Source organism: Lygodium microphyllum, chromosome 3 (assembly GCF_053477565.2).
Source record: "Lygodium microphyllum isolate KBCC chromosome 3, Lygodium_microphyllum_v1.1.10, whole genome shotgun sequence".
Taxonomy (NCBI): domain Eukaryota; kingdom Viridiplantae; phylum Streptophyta; class Polypodiopsida; order Schizaeales; family Lygodiaceae; genus Lygodium; species Lygodium microphyllum.
In genome coordinates, this window is record NC_141137.1 from 127,103,410 (window position 1) to 127,124,195 (window position 20,786).

Here is a 20,786-nt window from a genome sequence, read left to right on the forward strand (position 1 = left end):
AAATGATTAGTAAGTCTTCAATCTAATTTGCCCCTTGATTTAGGTAGGCAATTGGCCTTTATCCGCTTTGATGGAGATGAAAAATGCCCTAATTTCATTGATTTGTTGGTCCCTCCACCTGAATTTGACTAAAAACAACTTCAACCTTGTTGAATCCAAGTCTTGGAACTTCCAATTTTTGGCACGTTGCTTAAGGTTATTGCTAAATCCTAATTTCTGTTGTAGATTAGGGTTTACAGGAGAGAAATCTAAAATTTCTCATCCTTTGGTGATCTCAATGTTGTAATCTTTTGGAGCAAGGTTAGGAGAGAGAATATTGAGGAGAGAGAAAATTCAAACTTTTTTGTGAAGAAGAAAAAAAAATCAATCATTTATTGCAATTGCCTTGTCTTAACAGCTTGTAGATATTGCCACGTGTTGTTGATTTGTCTTCTCCTACCCTTGGCTGCCTCAGAAGATCCTCTAATTAGCATCATCTTCTCCCTCTCTCTTGCAAGTTGAATGCACTAAAAATGTCTCTCTCTAGCCTCTAAAGACGTTTTTCAGTCTTGCATAGGCATTCTTTACAAGTGGCAGCCTTCCCAAATGGTTTTTTCAGCATTATGTATAATTAAATATTAATTTTCAATATTTAAATATTACAAATTTGTCTATTAAAATTTTGGTATCCAGAAAAATAATTTAACTAGCCAGTAATTAAATTGGCTAGGCAACTTCCATTTCTGAGTATCTCTCTGACATCTTTAACTATTAGATTGGGGTTAGGTACCATTAAACGCCACTTCTCTAATGTCATCAACTGACACTTATGGCCAAATGAATGACCTAGGCCAACAATTGGCATCAGATATCACTAAGTATCTATGGAGCATAACTTATAGGAACTTTTGCCTTTGACATCCTATGATTTTCTCGGGTCTTGGGCTCGTAAATTTACTCTAACTCTAGTTATGCCGTAGGTGCAATATTTACTTAATCATGTGATTAAAAATTTTGATCTTTCCTTTACATAGAGGCTTTTTTTTATACTTAGGTGTTTTATCTTAGTGTGATTATCATTGAGAAGGAGTTGTAGAGAACTGGTCTTATTTGAAAATAGAGTTATGCAACCTAGTTTGTGTCTGGTTTAATTGCAAAAACAAAAAGTATGGTGCAATTGAATCATATTGTATAATTCTCAATCTTAGATGCAAAGGCCATTGAACAAGGAAAGAGTCTTCTTAGACCTCTTAGGGTTACAATGCAATCAAAGGGTACATATGATTAATGCATTACTTTCCTTTAATTAAATAACCCTAACCCTACGAAACCTGATACTAACTTAATACGATGGGTCATATAAAGAAGTTTCAATATGAAATACATGATGACTCACTTGTATTTTTTGTGAAGACCATTGTGTGGTAATACATATGAATGAAATGAAATAATGTGATGTGATACATAACAAGTTACGTGTTGTTCAAAATGATGGTAACAAGAATATAGAGGAATGTGCCATATGGACAACGAAGAGGGGCTTCTTGACTATCATCCTAGGTAGAAAGAAGTACTAAAGAGAACTATGGTATTTACAAGTTGTGTGGCCTATGAATAGGTGACAAAAAATTTATCGATTTGTTGGTTGCAGTTATGGCCATTCTAAAAGACTTGAGAATACAATGCCTATATATGGAGTTGCACATGCAAACTCAACACGCTCTTCTACAGAGAATAAGAACTAGAATGAGTGGAGGGGTATTAAACACTTGTATAATGGATTAGGGGTAAAAACATGGTTTCTCTTTAAATTGAGAAAATTACAATCTTGGTGGTTCAACTTGGACACAATACAAAATACTCCCAAGGCTATTGAGAAGTAATGCCTTAGTGAAGACATTTGCTATCTTGTGTAGGGATATACTCCATTCTAAGGCTTAGCAACTCAATTTGCTCCAAAATAAGATGATAATAGGTCTAATGTGCTTGATCGTTGAATGGAAGCAGTTGGTAAAGACACAATAGTTGTGGGTAGAAATGTAGTTCACATAGGATATCTAGTAAACTTTTGAAAAACATTTTTTTCCACGTATATTGTGGAACTTATAGCCTACTTGGTCTATATATGTTGTGGATTTATAAGTAGTTATTTGCCATTTAAAATGTTTAATGGATAATGTACATGGCTTGGTTACAAATCTTGATTTGTTGATTATTCGTGATTATGATGGATATTGTCACTAGAATGAGAAATCAACTTGATGATTTAATTAACCTTAACTAATTTTTAAAAATTAAACTGAGCTTTAATTTTGGCATCCCTAGCACTTGGCACGGTGACCATTGTTTTGATAAGTGAAGCATTTGACACCGGCCATGCAATGGATAAGTGTATAGGCTATGGGTAGAAAGACATAGCAAAGGAACAAGGTACAATGTGAAACTTTTATTAAATTCAAAGTTTGCAACTCTAAGCAGCTCAAGTTGTAAAGTAGGCCCGATGCTTAAGTTTCATCTAGTGAGCAGCTCAATCATGAGTAATTAGCCATTGATTAATTATCCATCAATTAAATTCGAATTTTGATTGATGAGAAGTTGGTGACTCATTTAGAAAGTTGATTTGGCTATCTGGGGTCTCTTTCGCATTTGAGCAACCAAGTTTGGAGATGACCATTCTTCTCCATTGTTGTAGAAATTGAAGGTTTCAGCCATGGAGCATGAGCTTACCAGATATATAGAGTCAAGATAGTAGCTTATCTTCTTCTCTCTACATGGGGAATCCATTTACAATAGCTATTGCTATTATTGATCTAAACATATTTTAAAAATAGGTTATTTGAAGGACCACATATTGATATTCTTTTTTCTCCGTTGAGATCTTGAGCCTTATGATGTACTTTCTAGACAACTTTGTCATGAAGAAAGTGATTTCTCACAATCTCATTGCAAGAAATCTTTCTATTTGTGAGAGAAATTGTGTGGGATTGGATGGGGACTATGCAAGATAGTTGTCAAGGTGAATGTTCTATAAAATTGGGATCAAATGTTGGTTGTTATTTTTTTGGTTTGTCAAGTTAAGTGTTCATGCATATTTACAAATACTTTAAAGCTGGTTGGAGACCAAAGTTGAAGGTGACAAGGACAATGTGCATTTGTGGATTAGTTGTGTCTCAAGAAATCACTGAAAATATAGCTTGGAACATATAAAAGGCAAATCTTAGCCCATTTTTTGTGCGAAACACATGGAAAAATTAGGAAAATTCAAGGCAGGCATATTGAAATGCATACTACAAGGATCAAAGCAATTGCCGATTGGTTTTGGGCATGAATTGAATATTGGCTTTTTATGGCAGTAGTGCAAATTTGATTTTACTTAGTTTTATAGTGATTGGGTGTGCAAAGGTTAGGACAAAGCATTGGGATTAATGCATGATTAGGATTGAGTCTTTGTAGAGTAAATTAGATTAGTTTGGAGCTGAGATTTGCATGGATTACATATTGTTTGCAGTGTGTAGTTGTGTGGAATCAAATTTGCATTTCCAATGTTACTTATGTAACCTCCAATGTCATTATGCATGCCAATTAAATTTAGAACAATGTGTATTTGTATGCATTACACTTGTTAGAGTGTGAATGGATAGATTTATCGTGCATTTGATTGAGGTTGGTGAGAGCAACAAGGACAATGTGTTGAAGACAACTTTGGATTGATTCAAGTGCAAGGCACATGGGAATCATTGGCATTACAAGAGTGCTGCATAGTTTGTTCAAGCTTTGAATAGTGCTTTAAAAATGCCGTCAAGGGGTGCCGACCTTTGGGGCCTATCGTGGCCATCTACCATACTAGAGCATTCCAACTCATTTGTTTAGTGAGTCTTTTACTTTATTTTCTGATTTATTTCATGTGTGCAAGTTAGCTTATATGCACTACCCTTTAGATTATTTTTGAAGGCCAGTTTAGATATGACAATCTTATGATTCATAAACCTTACAAGTTACTATCCGATATTTTTGGAATCTGATTTAAGGTCAATGTTTCCTAATTAAAGTGCAATTGTATTTTTCAGGTTCTTAAAAAGGTCATCCATTTGTTAAAGATTGATCATGCTTTATTTGCATATTTTTGCTTAATGTATTACTTAGGTATACTACATATATATTGTGTGTGTATGAAACTTGTTTCTTGCTATTTCCAAAGTTTTTTGAAACCATTTCCTGTGTTTGAACCAGTACGAAACTGCCATTTCTAAAACTTTTGACTACCCTGAACTGGAATAGGACTTTGCTATTGGAGTAGATAATGGTGGGCCGATCCTCAGAGTGTACTAGCTCTGGAAGAAAACAGCAAAGATACAATATCTCAAGAGTAGCATCATCATTGTTATCATTAGTGGATTGTGTCTACCACTATGTTTTTAGGTCCAGGATGAGTATGACACTCTTTAATATCATTCTTCACTTAATCCTTGAGACATAGAGGCAAGAGGTTTAAGAAGATGAAGGGAAAAGAATGCTTGTTCTCTAAGTTAAGCATGTGGTACTATGGGCCTCTTCAAGTGACAGATAAGATCAGTGATGTAGCTTACAGGTTAAAGCCATTGGATCAATGGAAGATTCATAATGAGTTCCATGTAAGTCTTCTTTGACTTTTCCATGGAGATGTGCCAAAGGGTATGCTTGATGAGATCTTGGTTCTTAAACAAATATTTGCACATGAGCAAGGGAGGATAAGAGGTACAGTTTCAAGTTGCTATCCAGTGAAGTTTCAGAATTATTTATCAATGGATATAACATGGTTGGAGGAGGGTGATTTAGCAGATTTTCCTAAGTTTTTGCAGCTTTACCTAGAGGCATTCCAAGTAAAGTCAACCTTGGTAAGGTCCAACATAGGGTGTAGTAGAGTGTAGATCTAGAGCATTGCTTGGAGCTCAAGAGGGATGTACCACTTAGATATTCTGGTCTTTTTGCATGCTATCTTTCTTCAGAATTGCTCATATCATCTCAACCACACACAGCCCTCTAACTTGTTACTTAATCAACCAACTAGGGACAACTCTCAGAAATTCATTTATTTTGGATTTACACATTTTGTGGCCAATCCTTGTTGATTCTTGAAAAAAAGTATAGAAGATATATCTACTTAGAAATGTTGCCCAAATTATACTATAGACAGGGAATAATCTTAGAGTTTGTTGTGAATCTTGTGTAAATTTTCTTAAGAAATATCAAAGTGTGACAAATCATCTTAAAAAATTTATTACTCATTCTAGTCGAGCGTTGAAGCATTTTTTGATTCTTAGAAAATAGCAAAGTGGCAAATATTAGCCACTAAAATTGTCCCTGCAACCAACTATTGTTTTCAGAAATAAGATTGCTAGCATACTGATTACATGTAGCATGCAAGCAACTTTAGATGTAATATCACTGTACACCTTCATGACTCTGCCATCTATATTTTCTCGTTTTATAAGCCTTATCCATGTGCTTGTGGCAAGTGCCATTTGAAATGTATACAGTTTCGGCACAGTAATTTAGTGAGGCTAAATGCACAGTTAGGACTGCTATTCCATTGGCAGCTCACTTCCAGCCCTTCCACTACCCTCCCACCCCTTGAGACGGACATTGCGGTTCGTGCTTCACACTGCCCTCACACCCCTTGAGGCGGGCATTGCGGTTTAGATGATTAGACTACTGGGTGCTTCTACTGTGGCATCATCGGACACATCACCGATGCTTGCCGACTTCGACCTTTGCTTCCCACCCCTCCAGAGTATATGTGTCTTCGACCAAGCACTCCTTGTTCCACCTCTCCTTTTTGAGCCATAGAGATCGTTCTGCATCGGCTATCAGAGTACTATGCTCAAGGCAATAAGACGCATCCGATGCGCACTAAGTCCTTTTCAGTACATGGCGGATCAATTGGTGCTTCGACCTCCTGGAGATCGTCGCAATGCCAGCGGCAATCTTCTCCTACCTATTTTCGGGTACAGTGGCTACCACGGCCCGTGGTTCTGCAGTTCGCTCCATTGAGAGACAGTGATTGTTTGGTACAGTCTCCTTGTCAATTTGCTTCTTCGAGAGCTAATGGATGTTCGACTCCTTCCTCTTCTTCGGCTACCCAATCCGCTCCACTGAGAGATAGCGATTGTTGCCCACCTGTTACTCATTCTGAGCCTCATCCTTCCCTACCCTCTACTACTCAAGGTTGAGAGGCCACTTCTGAGAGCTCTTCGGCACCCCAGATATCTTCTTCGGTATGACCGACGGCACTTTCTTTGTCATTAGACATTTCAGATTCCGTGATCCATGAGTTTTTGGATTCCCTATCTACTTCAGAGGGGGATTCAGAGGGGGATGTTATTTCTTTGCCCTCAGACGGGGCATCTACTTCTTCTACGACTTCAACGGGGGCCCCTCCACCTCCCACCTTAGAGGGGGAACCTACTCCACATAAAGTTCTTCATCCATTCTCTACTTTCTTAGGGTGGCTGTCTTCGACTAGTCATCTCTTCTACTGATACCCAGCATCTTCAGGTACCACCCAGATCGAGACCTCAGAGGTTTAGCCGTGACTTGGTGACGAGGCCTTCGTATTCCTTCCCGCATGGATGCATGGAGCTAGTGGCTTCTCTCCCGAGGTTGAGTTTCGGGTTCTCTAGTTCACTCTGTCTACTGGTCTTTACTGTAGGTTCCCTTTTCGGTGGAAATCTTGGATCTTAGGGATCCTCTACATCTTCTTCCTCCTCTTCTCTTCTTGCCTTGGTCACTTGGTTAGCATGGAGCCACCTCCCGAGATCGAGTACAGGAATATCCTTATGGTTCTCGGCACCACACAAAGTCCGACATTCCTCTATACATTGCATGTATTCATCATCTTTGTACTAGGGCGCTTGGAAAAGTGAACAATTTTCCCACGAGGGACACTGTCCAAGTGGCACCTGCTGCATGAGCATTCTTCAGCATGTAGCATTGCATCTCCACCTCACTCTTCTCTTGTTCCCCTTTTTGGGCCTGAGAGGGGGTGTTGAGTTTTGCGTTTATAGACCACTCTCTCATTCATTCCTTACGGCTGATTCATTCAGTCCGTCACCTCTTCTCTCCAGCCTCTCCACTATCCTCACACCCCTTCAGGAGGACATTGTGGTTCGTGGTTCGTGGTTCGTGGCTGTCTTCATCATCTTCCTTGTGCTATGGCACCCTTGTTCCCTTGTATCACATTCACTCCATGATTCAGAACTTCATCATTCCATTCATTAGAGTTTCTTCTCTCTTCTCTTCTCTTCTCCATGTTTGCCGAGTTCACTCCATGTTTCTCCCCGCCAACCCTACTATCTCACTGGTACATCATTTTTTGACACTTGTTATTCCTACTTTTGTAGAGAGCTTTTAGATCAAAGGCCTAGGTTTCTTTAGAGAATATCTAGCTTTGATGCCATGTAAATAAATACTCTAACACAGAAACAAAAATACAAATTGTATGACAAAGCACAGATTGATAATAGAATATAGTTAGGGTCAAGGTAACTGAGAGATAATGAACACAATGAATAGTTTGAAATGAATGAATTTGAGCATACAATGCTCAATGTAGCAAACACATTACGTGGTGAATGAATACTAAACCTCGAACTCTTATGTCTCAAGGACAGAGATAATGAGCTAGAGAGTGTGTCATACTCTGATGGATCCTTAAATGTAGCAAGGCATCCTTTGAAGATGTTTGGCAGTAGCAAACACAACAATGTGGATACCGGATTTGTGTTAGGGACAAGTGGAGGAGAGAAAAAAAACAGCAAACACAAATTTTGAAGTGATGGCGATAGCTTGGTGGCAGTTGTAGGGACAAGACACAATCTTTTGAGGGTTAAGGAGTGCCAGACGGCAACTAGTAAGCCCAAATGTGGCCACAGAGATGGTCGCCATGCAAAGAACGCAGAAATACAAATACAAGCGTACAACAAAGCATAAATTGAATAGAACACAGTTAGGGTTAGGGTAGCATAGAGACAATGAACACAGTGAAGATCATAAATGAATGAATCAATATAATACAATGCTCCGGTACCAAACACACTAAGGAGTGAAATGCAACAAGGTAGTCTCCAAGATGTCTAACAATATCAAATACAGTAGTAGATGCCGGATTTGAGTTAGAGGGAGCAATGAGGAGAGAGACATGTAAAATGTAGCTTGTTGAGGGTGTAGGACTGCTTGGTGGTGGCATCAAGAGGTAAATGTAGCCTTTTGGTGGTTGTACAGGGGAAAGTGGTAGCAATTGGCATCAAACGTAGATGTAGCAGTTCGTATGGCAGCAGCTGCAGCAAACCCACCCTACAGACAGGTCACCAAGCTGAAACACAACCGATAGACAAGCCACTGGAGGGTGTAGGTAGCATTGGAGGGTTGGAAATAGGTGCCAGATGGATGGGGACAATGTCAAGTAGCCTTGGCTGAGATGTTTTCGTGAACGGGGTGTGGGCAGCGAATCTAGATTACTTGAAACTTGCAAAAACGAGATTAGGCTTAAAGAGTGCGAGAGGAAGCAATCAGAATATGCACGTCGATCGAGGTGCAGTAGCAGTTGAGTGAGCAATGAATGAGAGAGTTGACAGATAGGTGTGTACTAGTGTGGTACACACAAAAAATAAAGGAATGTATCTATAATTAAGGTACGGTACACTTAACCCGCAAGGGTGTATTCATATGCGTAAAGTAATATACACACGGGAGTAGCATAAGGGCCTTTACACCCAACAACCTCCCACTTAAAGGTCCTAAGCCAATCTTTAACCAACTCCCACTAGTCGAATACAATGCTCATATTGAGCCTTTGCAAGACTTTTAGTGAGAATATTTGCAAGGTTATCCTGTGATTTGATCATAGTCAATGTAACTAGACCATTATCGAGAACCTGTTTGATAAAATGATACCGCACATCAATATGCTTGGTACGTGCATGAAACATGGCATTCTTAGCCAAGCATACAACAGTGGTATTCATAGGCCATGAAATTCTCGAAAATGTGGGGAAGGGAGGACAAGTCTCCATCATGGATACACCCCCGATTGAGGAAAAAACAAGGTCCTAAAGGGTGTGCACAAGGATGAAGGATCCCTAGGGTGTGATGTGTGATGACATGTGAGGTGCACTTAATGGAGACAAAAAGGAGGGTGCAGTGGAAGTAGAGAGTGGGATGGGTAGGAGATTAACTGGATTGCTTGATGCAGTTGTTGAAAACAATTTTGGTTCCTTTTTCCCATTAAAGCATTGAATGATAATGAAGATACTTCACTTACTTCAAAATGACCTTGAGAAGGGAAAATTGAAGGAAAAGAAGGGAGAGAACTTATAGATGTTTGAGTTAATCTTTTGTACTCAACATCACCTTCCTTTGTGTTCCAAAATAAAATCTATCTTTTTTTGGACTTAGGAACAAATAATGTGTTTGCGTAGTCCCTTGCTCATGAGAGTCACCTATATCTTGTTGAAAAGAGGAAGTAAACTCAAAAGATGGAATAGTGTCGTTTTGTATACCTGACATAGAAGTGAACAAAGGTGGAGATGTAAATGGAATAGATGAAAGAGGTAGAGAGCGAGATAAAAGTGATAAAGAGATGAAGGGTTTGTACTTTGTGCTAGTTTACACGTCAGGATGGCTAGTCCTTTGTGGAGCTTCAGTTCCTCTTGCAAAATCATTAGACTGATGTACCAAATCTAAGGGAAAAAAAACTTAGATTTACCTTCAATTTGTTGTTGAGCTTGATACATGAGGACGAGGTCGTATTTGGCTCTTGAAATCTCATATGGTCTATGGACTCCATGGTAGTGTGAAGTTTCACTAGCCATGTTGGACGATGGCGAAGCAAGTTATGTGGCCCACTTCTACTCATTTATTGATGGATTTGGCTCCGAAGAATGAAGTAGTGATATTGTGTTCGAAGTTATCTTGCCCTCTTTTTACTCTTGCTTCTTGTGAAGGGATTTTAGATAAAAGGCCTTGGTTTCTTTGAAGAGATCCTAGCTTTGATACCATGTAAAGAAATACCCTAATACAGAAACACAAATACAATAATAGGACAAAGTATAAATTGAACACAACACAATTAGGCTTAGAGTAACACAGAGACAATGAACACAACGAAGATTAAAAATGAATGAATCAATATAATACAATGCTCATGAACCAAACACACTAAGCAGTGAAGGAATATTGTACCTTGAACTCGTGTCTCAAGGATTGAGGTAGAGGTAATGAGCTGGAGAGTGTGTGTCTTGATGGATCTCGAAATAGAGCAAGGCAGCCTCCAAAGACATTTGGTAGGAGTAAATGCAACAATAGATACTGGTTCCGGTTAGACGGAGCAGTGAGGAGAGGGAAAACTGCAAAACGCAGCCTATCGAGGGTGTAGGAGTACTTGGCGGCAGCAACAAGAGGTAAATGTAGCCTTTCCATGGTCATATAAGGGTATGTGGCAACAATTAGCATTAAATGTGGATGTAGTGGTTTGTATGGCAGCAGTTGCAGCAACATTGAGAGAGTTTCAATGTCCCACACATAAACCCTAATTTGGGAAGCCCCAAACTTTTAATAAATAGACAACCTGCCCTCCCATTCATCCTAATCTCATGTTTGCAAATTTCATGTGATCTAGCTTCATTGCCCACACCCTGTTCGTGAAGGATATCTCAACCAAGGCTGCCCAAAATTGTCTCCATCCATCTGGCACCTATTTCTAGCCCTCCTACATTGCCTACACCCTTTGTTTGTTGCCGCCAGCTATTGTCATCTTCTTCAAAGGCTGCCTTTCAGCCTCACAGCCTATCTACAAGCTCACTCCCAGTTTAAAAGAATGGTTAAAATTAATTAATTAACTTGAGTTTTGGGGCTGTTTAATGGAGGCTTATAGTAATTCAGCTCAACATGCCAAGTGCAAGTAGAGTCGTTGATCAACAAACAAAGTCGGTGTGGAGTTGCCAGGCAAAAAACATAGCAAAGGAAGAAGCTGGATCAACTGGCAATGACTACTTGAGGAGAGAACAACAAGAAGATGGCTAGAAACAAGCGCCAAAATGTGGTAGATAGTGATGGGAAACTTTGGTTGAGATGTCCTCCGTAAATGGTGTGTGGGCAACAAGGCTTTGACACCTGCAAACTGCAAAAACGAGACTAGATTAAGTGTGAGGGTAGGCTGTCTATTTGCAGAAAGTTTGGGGCCTCCCAAATTAGGGTTTACGTGTGGGACATTAAGACCCTCCAACTGTATCTGCTTAAAAAAAAAGGGTTAAAATTCATTATTTAACTTAAGTTTTGGGGCTGTTTAATGAAGACTAATGATATTTTAGCTCGACAATCTCATCCTCCTCTTTTGGGTTAAACCTATAAGGTTGTGATGCACCAGTGGAGGATTTTTATCTTATATTTCACACTAGCAATTGGCTTGTTCCATGCTTGTTGACTCCGTTGAAATTCCTTATTCAAGACATCAAAAACAATGTAAGCATCCAAGTTTTCCATTTATGCAATACCTGGACCTTCAATTTGCCTTTGACTTTCCTGAATTGTTCCACCTTTAGTAGGTTTATAGTGTGTTTAGAAGTAGACATTGAAGCAGGTCTCAGACTTGTGAATGGGACAGGGTTGCTGTCCAGAATGAAAATGGAGATTGCAGGAGAAGAGTTGGTGAAAAAGCAGATCCGAGAAGAACAAATGAGGAGAGTGTAATCTGATAATATGCCACCATAACCAAAGATGCAACATAGGTGGAAAAATTTCATTTAGCATTTTGTACTATTGGACTAGTCAGTGCAGAAGCCAACTAGTCATCACATTGAAGCAAAGATGGCTACTACTACACACATCATATTGCATACACTACTGAGTGCTTGACATATTATCTTAACCAGAGCATCATGCAGAAAGACCTTGCTTCTCCTATATTCTATCAAAATAATATTTATGGTCCACCATGAATATTCAAACACATCCACCATTGTGTGCCTAGGCATGGCCTAAGATTATCCAAACGTCACAATAATATTTACCTGATGATAGAAAGGCTGAAATGGTCCTCGGAATCTCACGGTGAGTACAATATCTTGCTGCCCAAAGCAGAAATATTCCTGAAGAAGCAGCTGAAAGAGCAGGGAAAGGCCCTGTAGTAGCATACTGGCCTGAGAGCAGCAGGGAGGAGCTTGCGTTGCATGGACTGAAGTCAAGGGTTTGAGGACTGAACAGCTCCAAGGCAGTCAGCGCTCGCCACTTGTGCACATACAAGCCACTGGCACACTGAGAGATATGTGCATGCATGTGCATGATGCACAACCCCACATGCGCACACACTCACACTTGATGTATCACTTGCACTTAAAAATGCTCATGCTTAGAATGCTAAAGTTTTGCAAAAAAGGTTCATAAAGAGTGACTAGGGTTCATTTTATCGGTTAAGTCTTAACTTGTCTCTTGGCTTTAAGCTTGTTTTGACACTGTAGACCTCTTGTTTCATTGCCTTTCAGGTGCATACCAACATGCTCGGAAGAGCAAGAAAGTTCTTTACTGATGCTCAGAGTTGGGGTATGCCTCTTGTGTGTGGAGTGATGAATCCCCATACTAAGAGGGTTCAGCAGTGGAATAAAGTTTTTCTTATCTCTTGCCTTCTTGCTGTATTTGTGGATCCATTGTTTTTCTTCATCCTGTCTGTAAATCAAGTATGCATTTCTACTCCTCATGTAGTTAATTTTCTTTTTGGTATCCAAAGAATTTTGAAACAGCAGAACAAACATGGATAATTTGTAAAAAGGTGATTTGAACAGAGTATTTTGAGTGTGGCTAATCTTGTTATTGTTGAGACAATTCGTGCTTGTAATATGCCATACAATAATTTTCCCAATATACAGATCCATATGTTAGAATTTGCCAATTCTATGGGCAGTGCTCAATGGTCTAGTCAGTTAGTTTGCAGTGTGAACACAACTAAATCAATAAGTTGTGTCACCACATTTAGAGTCAGTAGTAGAGTTAGTTGACTTCAATTGGGTTAGGGTTAGGGTCTACCTTAGACCTAAGGTTGGACTCTCATTTTATCACTTTCAGTTCAGCAAGTACACTTGATTATTTTTCAGCTCACATTGTCTACTGCACACTCTCTCATTTCTCTCTCCACAGCTGGTGCATTTTATCACATTTGGTATCAGAGTAGTATGCATGTGTGGGTTCCGTTTAGCCACTTTCAATTGGCGCCACTTGCTCAAGATCTTGCTACCTCCCTAGTGCTGTCTGTTGACCAGTGCCTGCAAGGTCCGCCACCCTCTGTTCTTGCACTGCCTCGCCACCTGTACCGCTAGCCTTGTTGCTTGTGCCTAGTGCCACCTGCCCTGGTCGCCTGCACTTGCCTTGTCATAGCATTGCCTGCCAGCTGAACATCACCGCTTGCCAGCACTGCCAGTAGCTGCATCTGCCTCACTAGTTCGCCTCTTTGGTCCTAAAAACCTCGGCCATCACGGAAGTTCTCCACATGTTTGGCATGCTTCCCGAAGCAATCATGTCACTCAAAATTTGGGGCTTTTGCCCGATTCAAGCTCCTTTGCAGAATCTTCATCAAAATTGTCAAAATTGTGCAATTTATTTGATATTTGCACTAAAGATTTGGGGCTTTCATGATTTTGCATTTGGCTTGCATCCGAATGTGTATTGAAGTTGTTGATTACTATTTGGGTGCATCTCGAGGTGACATTTCATGAGATTCTCAGGCTGTAAGTTTAAAATTTCTTCAATTTCTTGAAGTTTTGTTGGAGAAATCTGGGGCTTTTGCTTGCCACACATCTGGAGACAGGAAATATGTGCTACAACAGCATTATCTTGCTGTTCGTGTCAAATTGGGCAGAGAAATTTGTACAAATTTAGCAAATTGTAGTAAAATTTGGGGATTTTCAGTAGGAAGTTGCTGAAATTAATATTTGGCACACATTTCGAGGCACATGTTGAAGAGAGGGAGAGAGACAGAGTGCAGTAGAAGATGAGCCTCAACTCATTGTTGTTGTTCTTTCATTATTCTTCCATCATACTAACTGAAAAAGACTTATACACATAGGTATGACTAACCAAGACTAATTGTGGTTAAGTCATTGACCAACGACTTATTGAATGTCACACACGTGTACAGCTGTATCCAGCTAATGTCGGTCACACACATAAAGATAGACTAACCGAAGAGTAATGGGAACTTGATATTCTAACACTTCTCCTCAAGCTCAAACCATTTGATAAACTCCAAGTAGTTGTCCGAAGTATATGAACTTTTCTTTACCAAGAGACTTGGTAAATATGTCTGCTACCTAGTCTTCAATCTTCACTTGAATCAAGTCAATCTGCCCTGTAAGAACCATTTCTCTGATGAAATGGTAGTGAATCTCAATATGTTTGGACTTAGCATGGTAGACAGGATTGCTAGCCAACATAACACTACTGAGGTTATCACAATGCAATCTCACTTTGCTTTCCAACTGTATTTCCAAGTTTTTCAGCAGTTTCATTAATGAAACTGCTTCGCAAGCCGCTAAGGTAGCTCCTCTGTACTCAGCTTCTGTACTAGACAATTGAACAGTAGGCTGTTTCTTATTCTGCCAACTAATCATACTGCTGCCCAATCCAAATGCATAACCACTAGTTGACCTCCTGTCATAGGCATAACCAACCCAATCAGCATTAGAAAATCCTGTCAAGTCAAGAGATTTTCCATATGGATAAAACAAGTCATAATCTGTAATACCCTTTACATATCTCATGATCCTCCTGACTGCATCTAAATGTGGCTTGCGAGGCTTTTTCATGAACTGACTAATCAGTCCCATTGCATAACATAAGTTAGGACGGATGATAGTCAAGTATGTCAAGCTGCCCACCATCTGTCGATACATCGTCACATTCTCTATGCCATTCCCAATATCAATCTGCAGCTTGACATTCTGATCAAGAGGTGTCTCCATAGGCTTGCATTCAGCCATACCATACTTTTGTAACATGTCATGAGTATATTGCTTCTGTAGCAGCTATATATCTTGAGGCGTAGAGACTACCTCAATCCCAAGAAAAATACTTTAGTTCACCACGGTCTTTGACTCTGAATTCAGCCTGTAAACATGATTTAATTTCAGCAATGCCCTCTTCATCACCTCTAGTGATGATAAGATCATCTATATAAACCACTAGAAACACATATCCATGATCTGTCTTCTTCGTGAATAGACTGTGATTTGCATCACCCAATCTAAATCCATGTTGCTGTAAATAACTGCTGATTTGAGCATTCCATGCTCTAGGTGCCTGTTTGAGTCCATATAAAGCCTTTTTCATCTTACATACATGTGTAGGAAAGTCCAGGTGAACATAGCCTTCAGATTGCTCCATATATACTACTTGAACCAAACCACCATTTAAGAAAGCATTATTGACGTCCATTTGCCATAATTTCCAGCCTTTGCATGCTGCCAAAGCAATGACAGTTCTAACTATTGCCATTTTAGCCACCGGACTAAAAGTCTCCTCATAGTCAAGGCCATATTGCTGTGCATACCCTTTTGCAACCAGCCTGGCCTTATAGCATTCTAATGAACCATCTGACTTGCACTTAACCTTGTACACCCATTTGCAGCCAATGGGGACTTTGCCTTCAGGCAACTTAACCAATTTCCATGTTTCATTTTCAGCTAGGGCTGCATATTCCTCATCCATGGCAGCACACCAGTTATCATCTGTAACTGCATCATCAAACTTTTTAGGTTCTTTGTAACCTGTCACACTAGCCATATATGCATAATGACGGGTTGAATAACTAGTGTATGTAAATCTGTCAACTGGTTTTCTAACTCTCTTAGATCTTCGTAACTGTGGCTCACTTTGAGCTTGCCTCTCATGAGGCGGTACATAACAACTTTGCCTTGCTCCAGGCGTCATAATAGACGGAATGCCCAACTCAATATCCAAACTGTTGCTGTTAGATGACTCATAATCTGCTGTAAGTGGACCTGTCACATTCTCAAGCATATTTTCTTTTCCATTATCCAATCTGCCCCTCATTGACATATTCGTGTCAGTGGACGTAGGAGTATGACTCTGCAAGCGTCCTGATCAAGGACTTACTATAGGTGACCCATCACTTGTAGGACCACTCATAGATGTACTCACTGTAGGTGTATTTTAGCATTACTAGTGTGACTGATCCATCAATAGCCACTGCAATAGGATTACCATACCACGATGCCAGCTCATAAAAAATAACATCTTTGCTAATCAATGTGTCATGTGTAGACAATACATAACACTTGTAAGCTTTCCGGTCTTGTGCATAACCAAGGAACACACTCTTGACAGCTTTAGGATCCAATTTCTTTATTTTTTCACCAGGAACATGCACATATGCAATGCCGCTAAATACCTTCAAGTGTAAAATGTCAGCTTTATGACCATACAACCTCTCATATGGAGTTACATCATGAATCCCTGCTGTAGGGGTTCTATTCAACACATAAACAACAGTCACTACTGCTTCAGTCCAATAACCATTTGACAAACTCTTATCATTCAACATAGCTCTTGGCGATTCCATTAGTACCCTATTTTTCCTTTGTGCTATACCATTTTGCTGGAGTGTATAGCTGTAAGTTAATTGTCTTCTGATCCCATGTTTAGCAAGGTACCTGTTAAAGTACGTAGAGACATATTTTCCACCTCCATCTGATCTAAGACATGAAATTTTACAGCTCAACTCATTTTCAACATGCTGCTTGAAGTCCTTGAATGCATCAAACACATCATCCTTATGTTTCAGTATATAAAGCCAAGTATACTTGCTGAAATCATCAATGAAGGATACATAGTAACAAGCACCACCAAATGAAGCATTATGAGATGGACCCTATACATTTGAATGCACCAATTGCAAGGGTCGTGAGCTATTCTGTACATGTCTCATAAATGGAAACCGTACTTGCTTTCCAAACTGATATGCATCACATATATGTCTAAAGTCATGATGCTTGAACTTAGGTAGTCCAAGCACAATCTCTTTCTGCTGCATAGATTTCAGCTTTTGTACATTCACATGGCCAATCCTCTTATGCCATATCTCAACATCCCGTATAGCACCATCATCATGTGCAAACATGATTGCTTTTAATTTTGGAATTGAGTAAACATTCTGCCATCTCTTCGGCCTCTAGCAATTAATTTTCAGCCATTACCATATTCTTCAACAAAGCATCCATCTCTATTAAATCTCACTTGCAGATTCTGTTTTGCCATTTGTTCAATTGACAAAAGATTCTTAGTTATTGTACGTACATGTAGTACATCATGCAGGCTCTTTTTCTTGCCATTAAGCATCAACAAAGGTACAACTCCTTTATGCTCAATAGTATGGTGGGTGTCCTCACCAGTATAAACATGTCTATGTGAACCTACAACCATCTCATCAAATCGTTCTCCATGGGATGTCATATGATTCGAAGCCCCTGAATCAATGTACCATCTCTCATCTTTGTTTGGCCTAGATGCATTCTTAGACACATGCTGCATGACAAACAATTTGTCAACCTGCTCATCATGAGCACCACTAGAAGATGCATAGTGCCCATGTTGTTTGCCCTTTGCCTTCATATCTCTCTGCTTCTTGTAACAATCCTTTGCAATGTATCCATATCTGCTACAGTAATTACAGTCCTTATCTCTATTTGACTGATCATTCGATTGCCATGAACCATATCCACCACCTCTACCATGGGGTGATCTCCCCTTGCCTCTAAAGCTACCAGATCCACGTTGGCCCTGTGTATTTGTGCCATGCCACGCATTCTGTTGATGCTGTCCATAAGCATTGCGAGTGTCTCCTCGACCCTGAAAAGAGCCACTATCTCTACTGTCTCTACCACGCTGGTTAGAGTAAAGAACAATGTCTTTGCTTTGAGATGTACTAGAACTTGTATTCAGCCCAAGCTTGATTTCCTCATGCAGCAGCAAAGCAATCAGCTCATCCCAATGAGGGGATTCAGCTCTCACAGAAATAGATGTATCAAATGCTTTATACTCTTTGCCAAGTCCATTCAATGTCACTGCAATCATATCATCCTCAGACACGGAAGATCCAATGGTGCAAGCTGATCCGCTATGTTCTTGATCTTTGCAGTGTAGGCCTAAATGCTTCTGCCATTTCTAGACATGTTATTGAACTATTGCTTTAGCTGAATCTTTCTTGCATGTGTTACATTTCCATAATTCTTCATGAGTATTTTCCATGCATCCTTTGGGAAACTGCATCTAGTAATCTATATAACCATAGCATCTGATATACATAAGGAAAACCAATGTAACACCTTGTATGCTTCCTCAGTCCATAGCTTATGAGCCCTTTTCTGATCATTTGTCGGATTCTTTTGATGTATTTCAGGTTCAGCCTCATCACTTGTACATAAGTCCCAATAACCTCTGCCAACCAAAAAATTCTTCATACGGAACTTCCATAAAGCAAAATTTTTGTTGTCCAGCTTTTCTTCCAGAATTTGAGTGATATTATCAGTGCCTTGAGCATTTGCCATAGTTGTAGCTTAGGTATTCAGTGATGTATACAACCTGTAAGTATCTGACTCATTTTTCTACAGTTCAGGACCAATTTCTTGCTATTCAGGACAATTTCCTGTAATTCAGGATAGTTTTCCTGACAACCTGCTTGCTGTAAATTGTATTCCAACAATGAAAAAACACAGTTAATTGAGCATAAACCAAGCTCAAATCAGTTCAAAACATTCTATGGTAGTGGCAAAACATCCTAGCAACAAACTATATCCATACAAGTATCAATGTTTATAATGTATGCAAGTAGCAGTACCAAAAGCCCACTGCTATAACTAGCAATATTTTATCTGTTAAAACAAGAGTATTCAGACCTCAAAACAGCCCCAAAACATCTCATTCAGTTGCCACTCTATGTAGGAGTTAATACATGTCCAACCGGTCAGAATATATTGCATGTATATCAAGTGAAGATGATAGGTATCCTTCTTGCAGACAATAACCAGTCAATACCCTGGTATAACCAACAACAAATCAATTCAAACTTTGGACTTTCAGCACTCACAATATCCCAAAAAACATCTATCACTCAAGTGGTATGATCCAAGCATTTGTCACTAGCAAATAAGCATCAGAGATACTTCAACCCTGTAGGTATGTTATTTCCAAATTTAGGATAACAACCAGTTCATTGTTTCCAGCTTGCAAATAAGCTCCAAAATTGAGCATTTAAACTCCAATATCATGCTTAAATGCATGATAGTAAGGGCAGATACATTCTTACGATGAAAGCCACTAGTGCCTTGGAATCACCTGTTGTTTACTGCAGTAAACAGACAGTCTGCACAGGTCTGTGGTGAATATGTCAAAATCTGTGAGAAATTTGAAAAAACTTTCTTGTGCAAAGTTGTAGACCACGTCGAAACGGTCAAAAAATTGCAGGTCGTTTCTCCAAAAACCATTTCTGTAGCAAGATATAGCTTCTGCAAAAAAACGGGCTGCAGGCACAGACTCCTTTGATGACGTTTTCTTCAGGCTTCAGGCGTTCAAGCTCTGATACTATGTTGAAGAGAGGGAGAGAGACAGAGTGGAGCGGAAGTCGCTTAGCTACTAATTCTTTTCAATTGGAATTGTTGGCAGTCTCGCGGTTAATTTCGTGGGAAGGTACTTCGACCTAAATTCAACCGCATGGCACATTTGGGCTTAACTTCGGTAGCGGATGCCACCCTTGCCAGTCGCAATGTGTTGATATCGTTTCGTACAGCTAGGAGGCTTTTCAGGATCCCTCATGGATACAGGTATTTATGGGAACAGCTTTTGATGGTGCTCCAGAGCAGACAACCCTTTCCTGCCCTTGCTACGGATCGTCCCTGGCAAGACCGGGACTTTGCAGGCCGGCTGAATTTAGAAAAGGCTTCAGCTAACCAGATGTATCATCTTCTGATTAAAGATCATCAATGGCTGGTTACTAAAGCTAATACTCTATGGGATTGCATAAATCCAGGTCATGGTGGAGGGTAACTGTGATGGAGGGCTGGTTGAACAAGACACTCTTCAAATATAAGGTCTTTCTTTGGGGGTGATGATTGGTTACCCTCCATCACAGTTACCCTCCACCATGACCTGGATTTATGCACCATGACAGTTACCCTCCACCATGACCTTTGGAGGGTGATGATTGCATAAATCCAGGTCATGGTGGAGGGTAACTGTGATGGAGGGCTGGTTGAACAAGACACTCTTCAAATATAAGGTCTTTCCAGGCACAGACTCCTTTGATGACTCCAAAAACCATTGGTGGTCTTCAGCCCTTTCCAAGCGTCGAATCTCCAATGGCAACTGTTTCTTTTGCACCACCACTGTGGAATCTGCTCGTCATCGTTTTATTTCTTGCCCCATCTCTCAGAAAATCTAGTCATTCTTGTCGGCCATTTGGCGAGCGGTGGTTGGTTTCTCGCTACGCCCATTTGATTGGGTTTTTGCGCAGGCCAAATATCCCACACTGACACAGCTTCATATGAAGATCTTGTTTCACTTTCTTCGATATTGGGGATGTTGGCATAACTGGACCATTCGGAATGCTTTTCTTTTTGATTCCGCCTTTAATGTTCGGCAGCATATTGCGCGGCTTAAAGGTCTCTTGTATTGGCAGATAGATCTTCTTCGGCACTCTGACATGCTCCCTCGGGAGGACTTACGTCCCTGGCATATGGCAATTTCCTCTGTGTCTTTGCCATGACTTTGTA

The 20,786-nt window shown here is 39.9% G+C and overlaps 1 protein-coding gene across 3 annotated transcripts in view; it reads left to right on the top strand.

Annotated features, from left to right (window-relative positions):
- The window catches only part of LOC148038872 (putative cyclic nucleotide-gated ion channel 20, chloroplastic), a 207,409-nt gene that overhangs the window by 13,268 nt on the left and 173,355 nt on the right, over positions 1–20,786 (top strand). For 2 of the 3 annotated variants that reach the window (XM_087674759.1, XM_087674758.1), the window contains exon 2: positions 12,495–12,686. In XM_087674759.1, coding sequence (XP_087530885.1) covers positions 12,495–12,686 — 192 coding nt within the window. The remainder of the gene's footprint in view (positions 1–12,494; positions 12,687–20,786) is intronic. The other variant, XM_087674760.1, reaches the window with a different exon arrangement.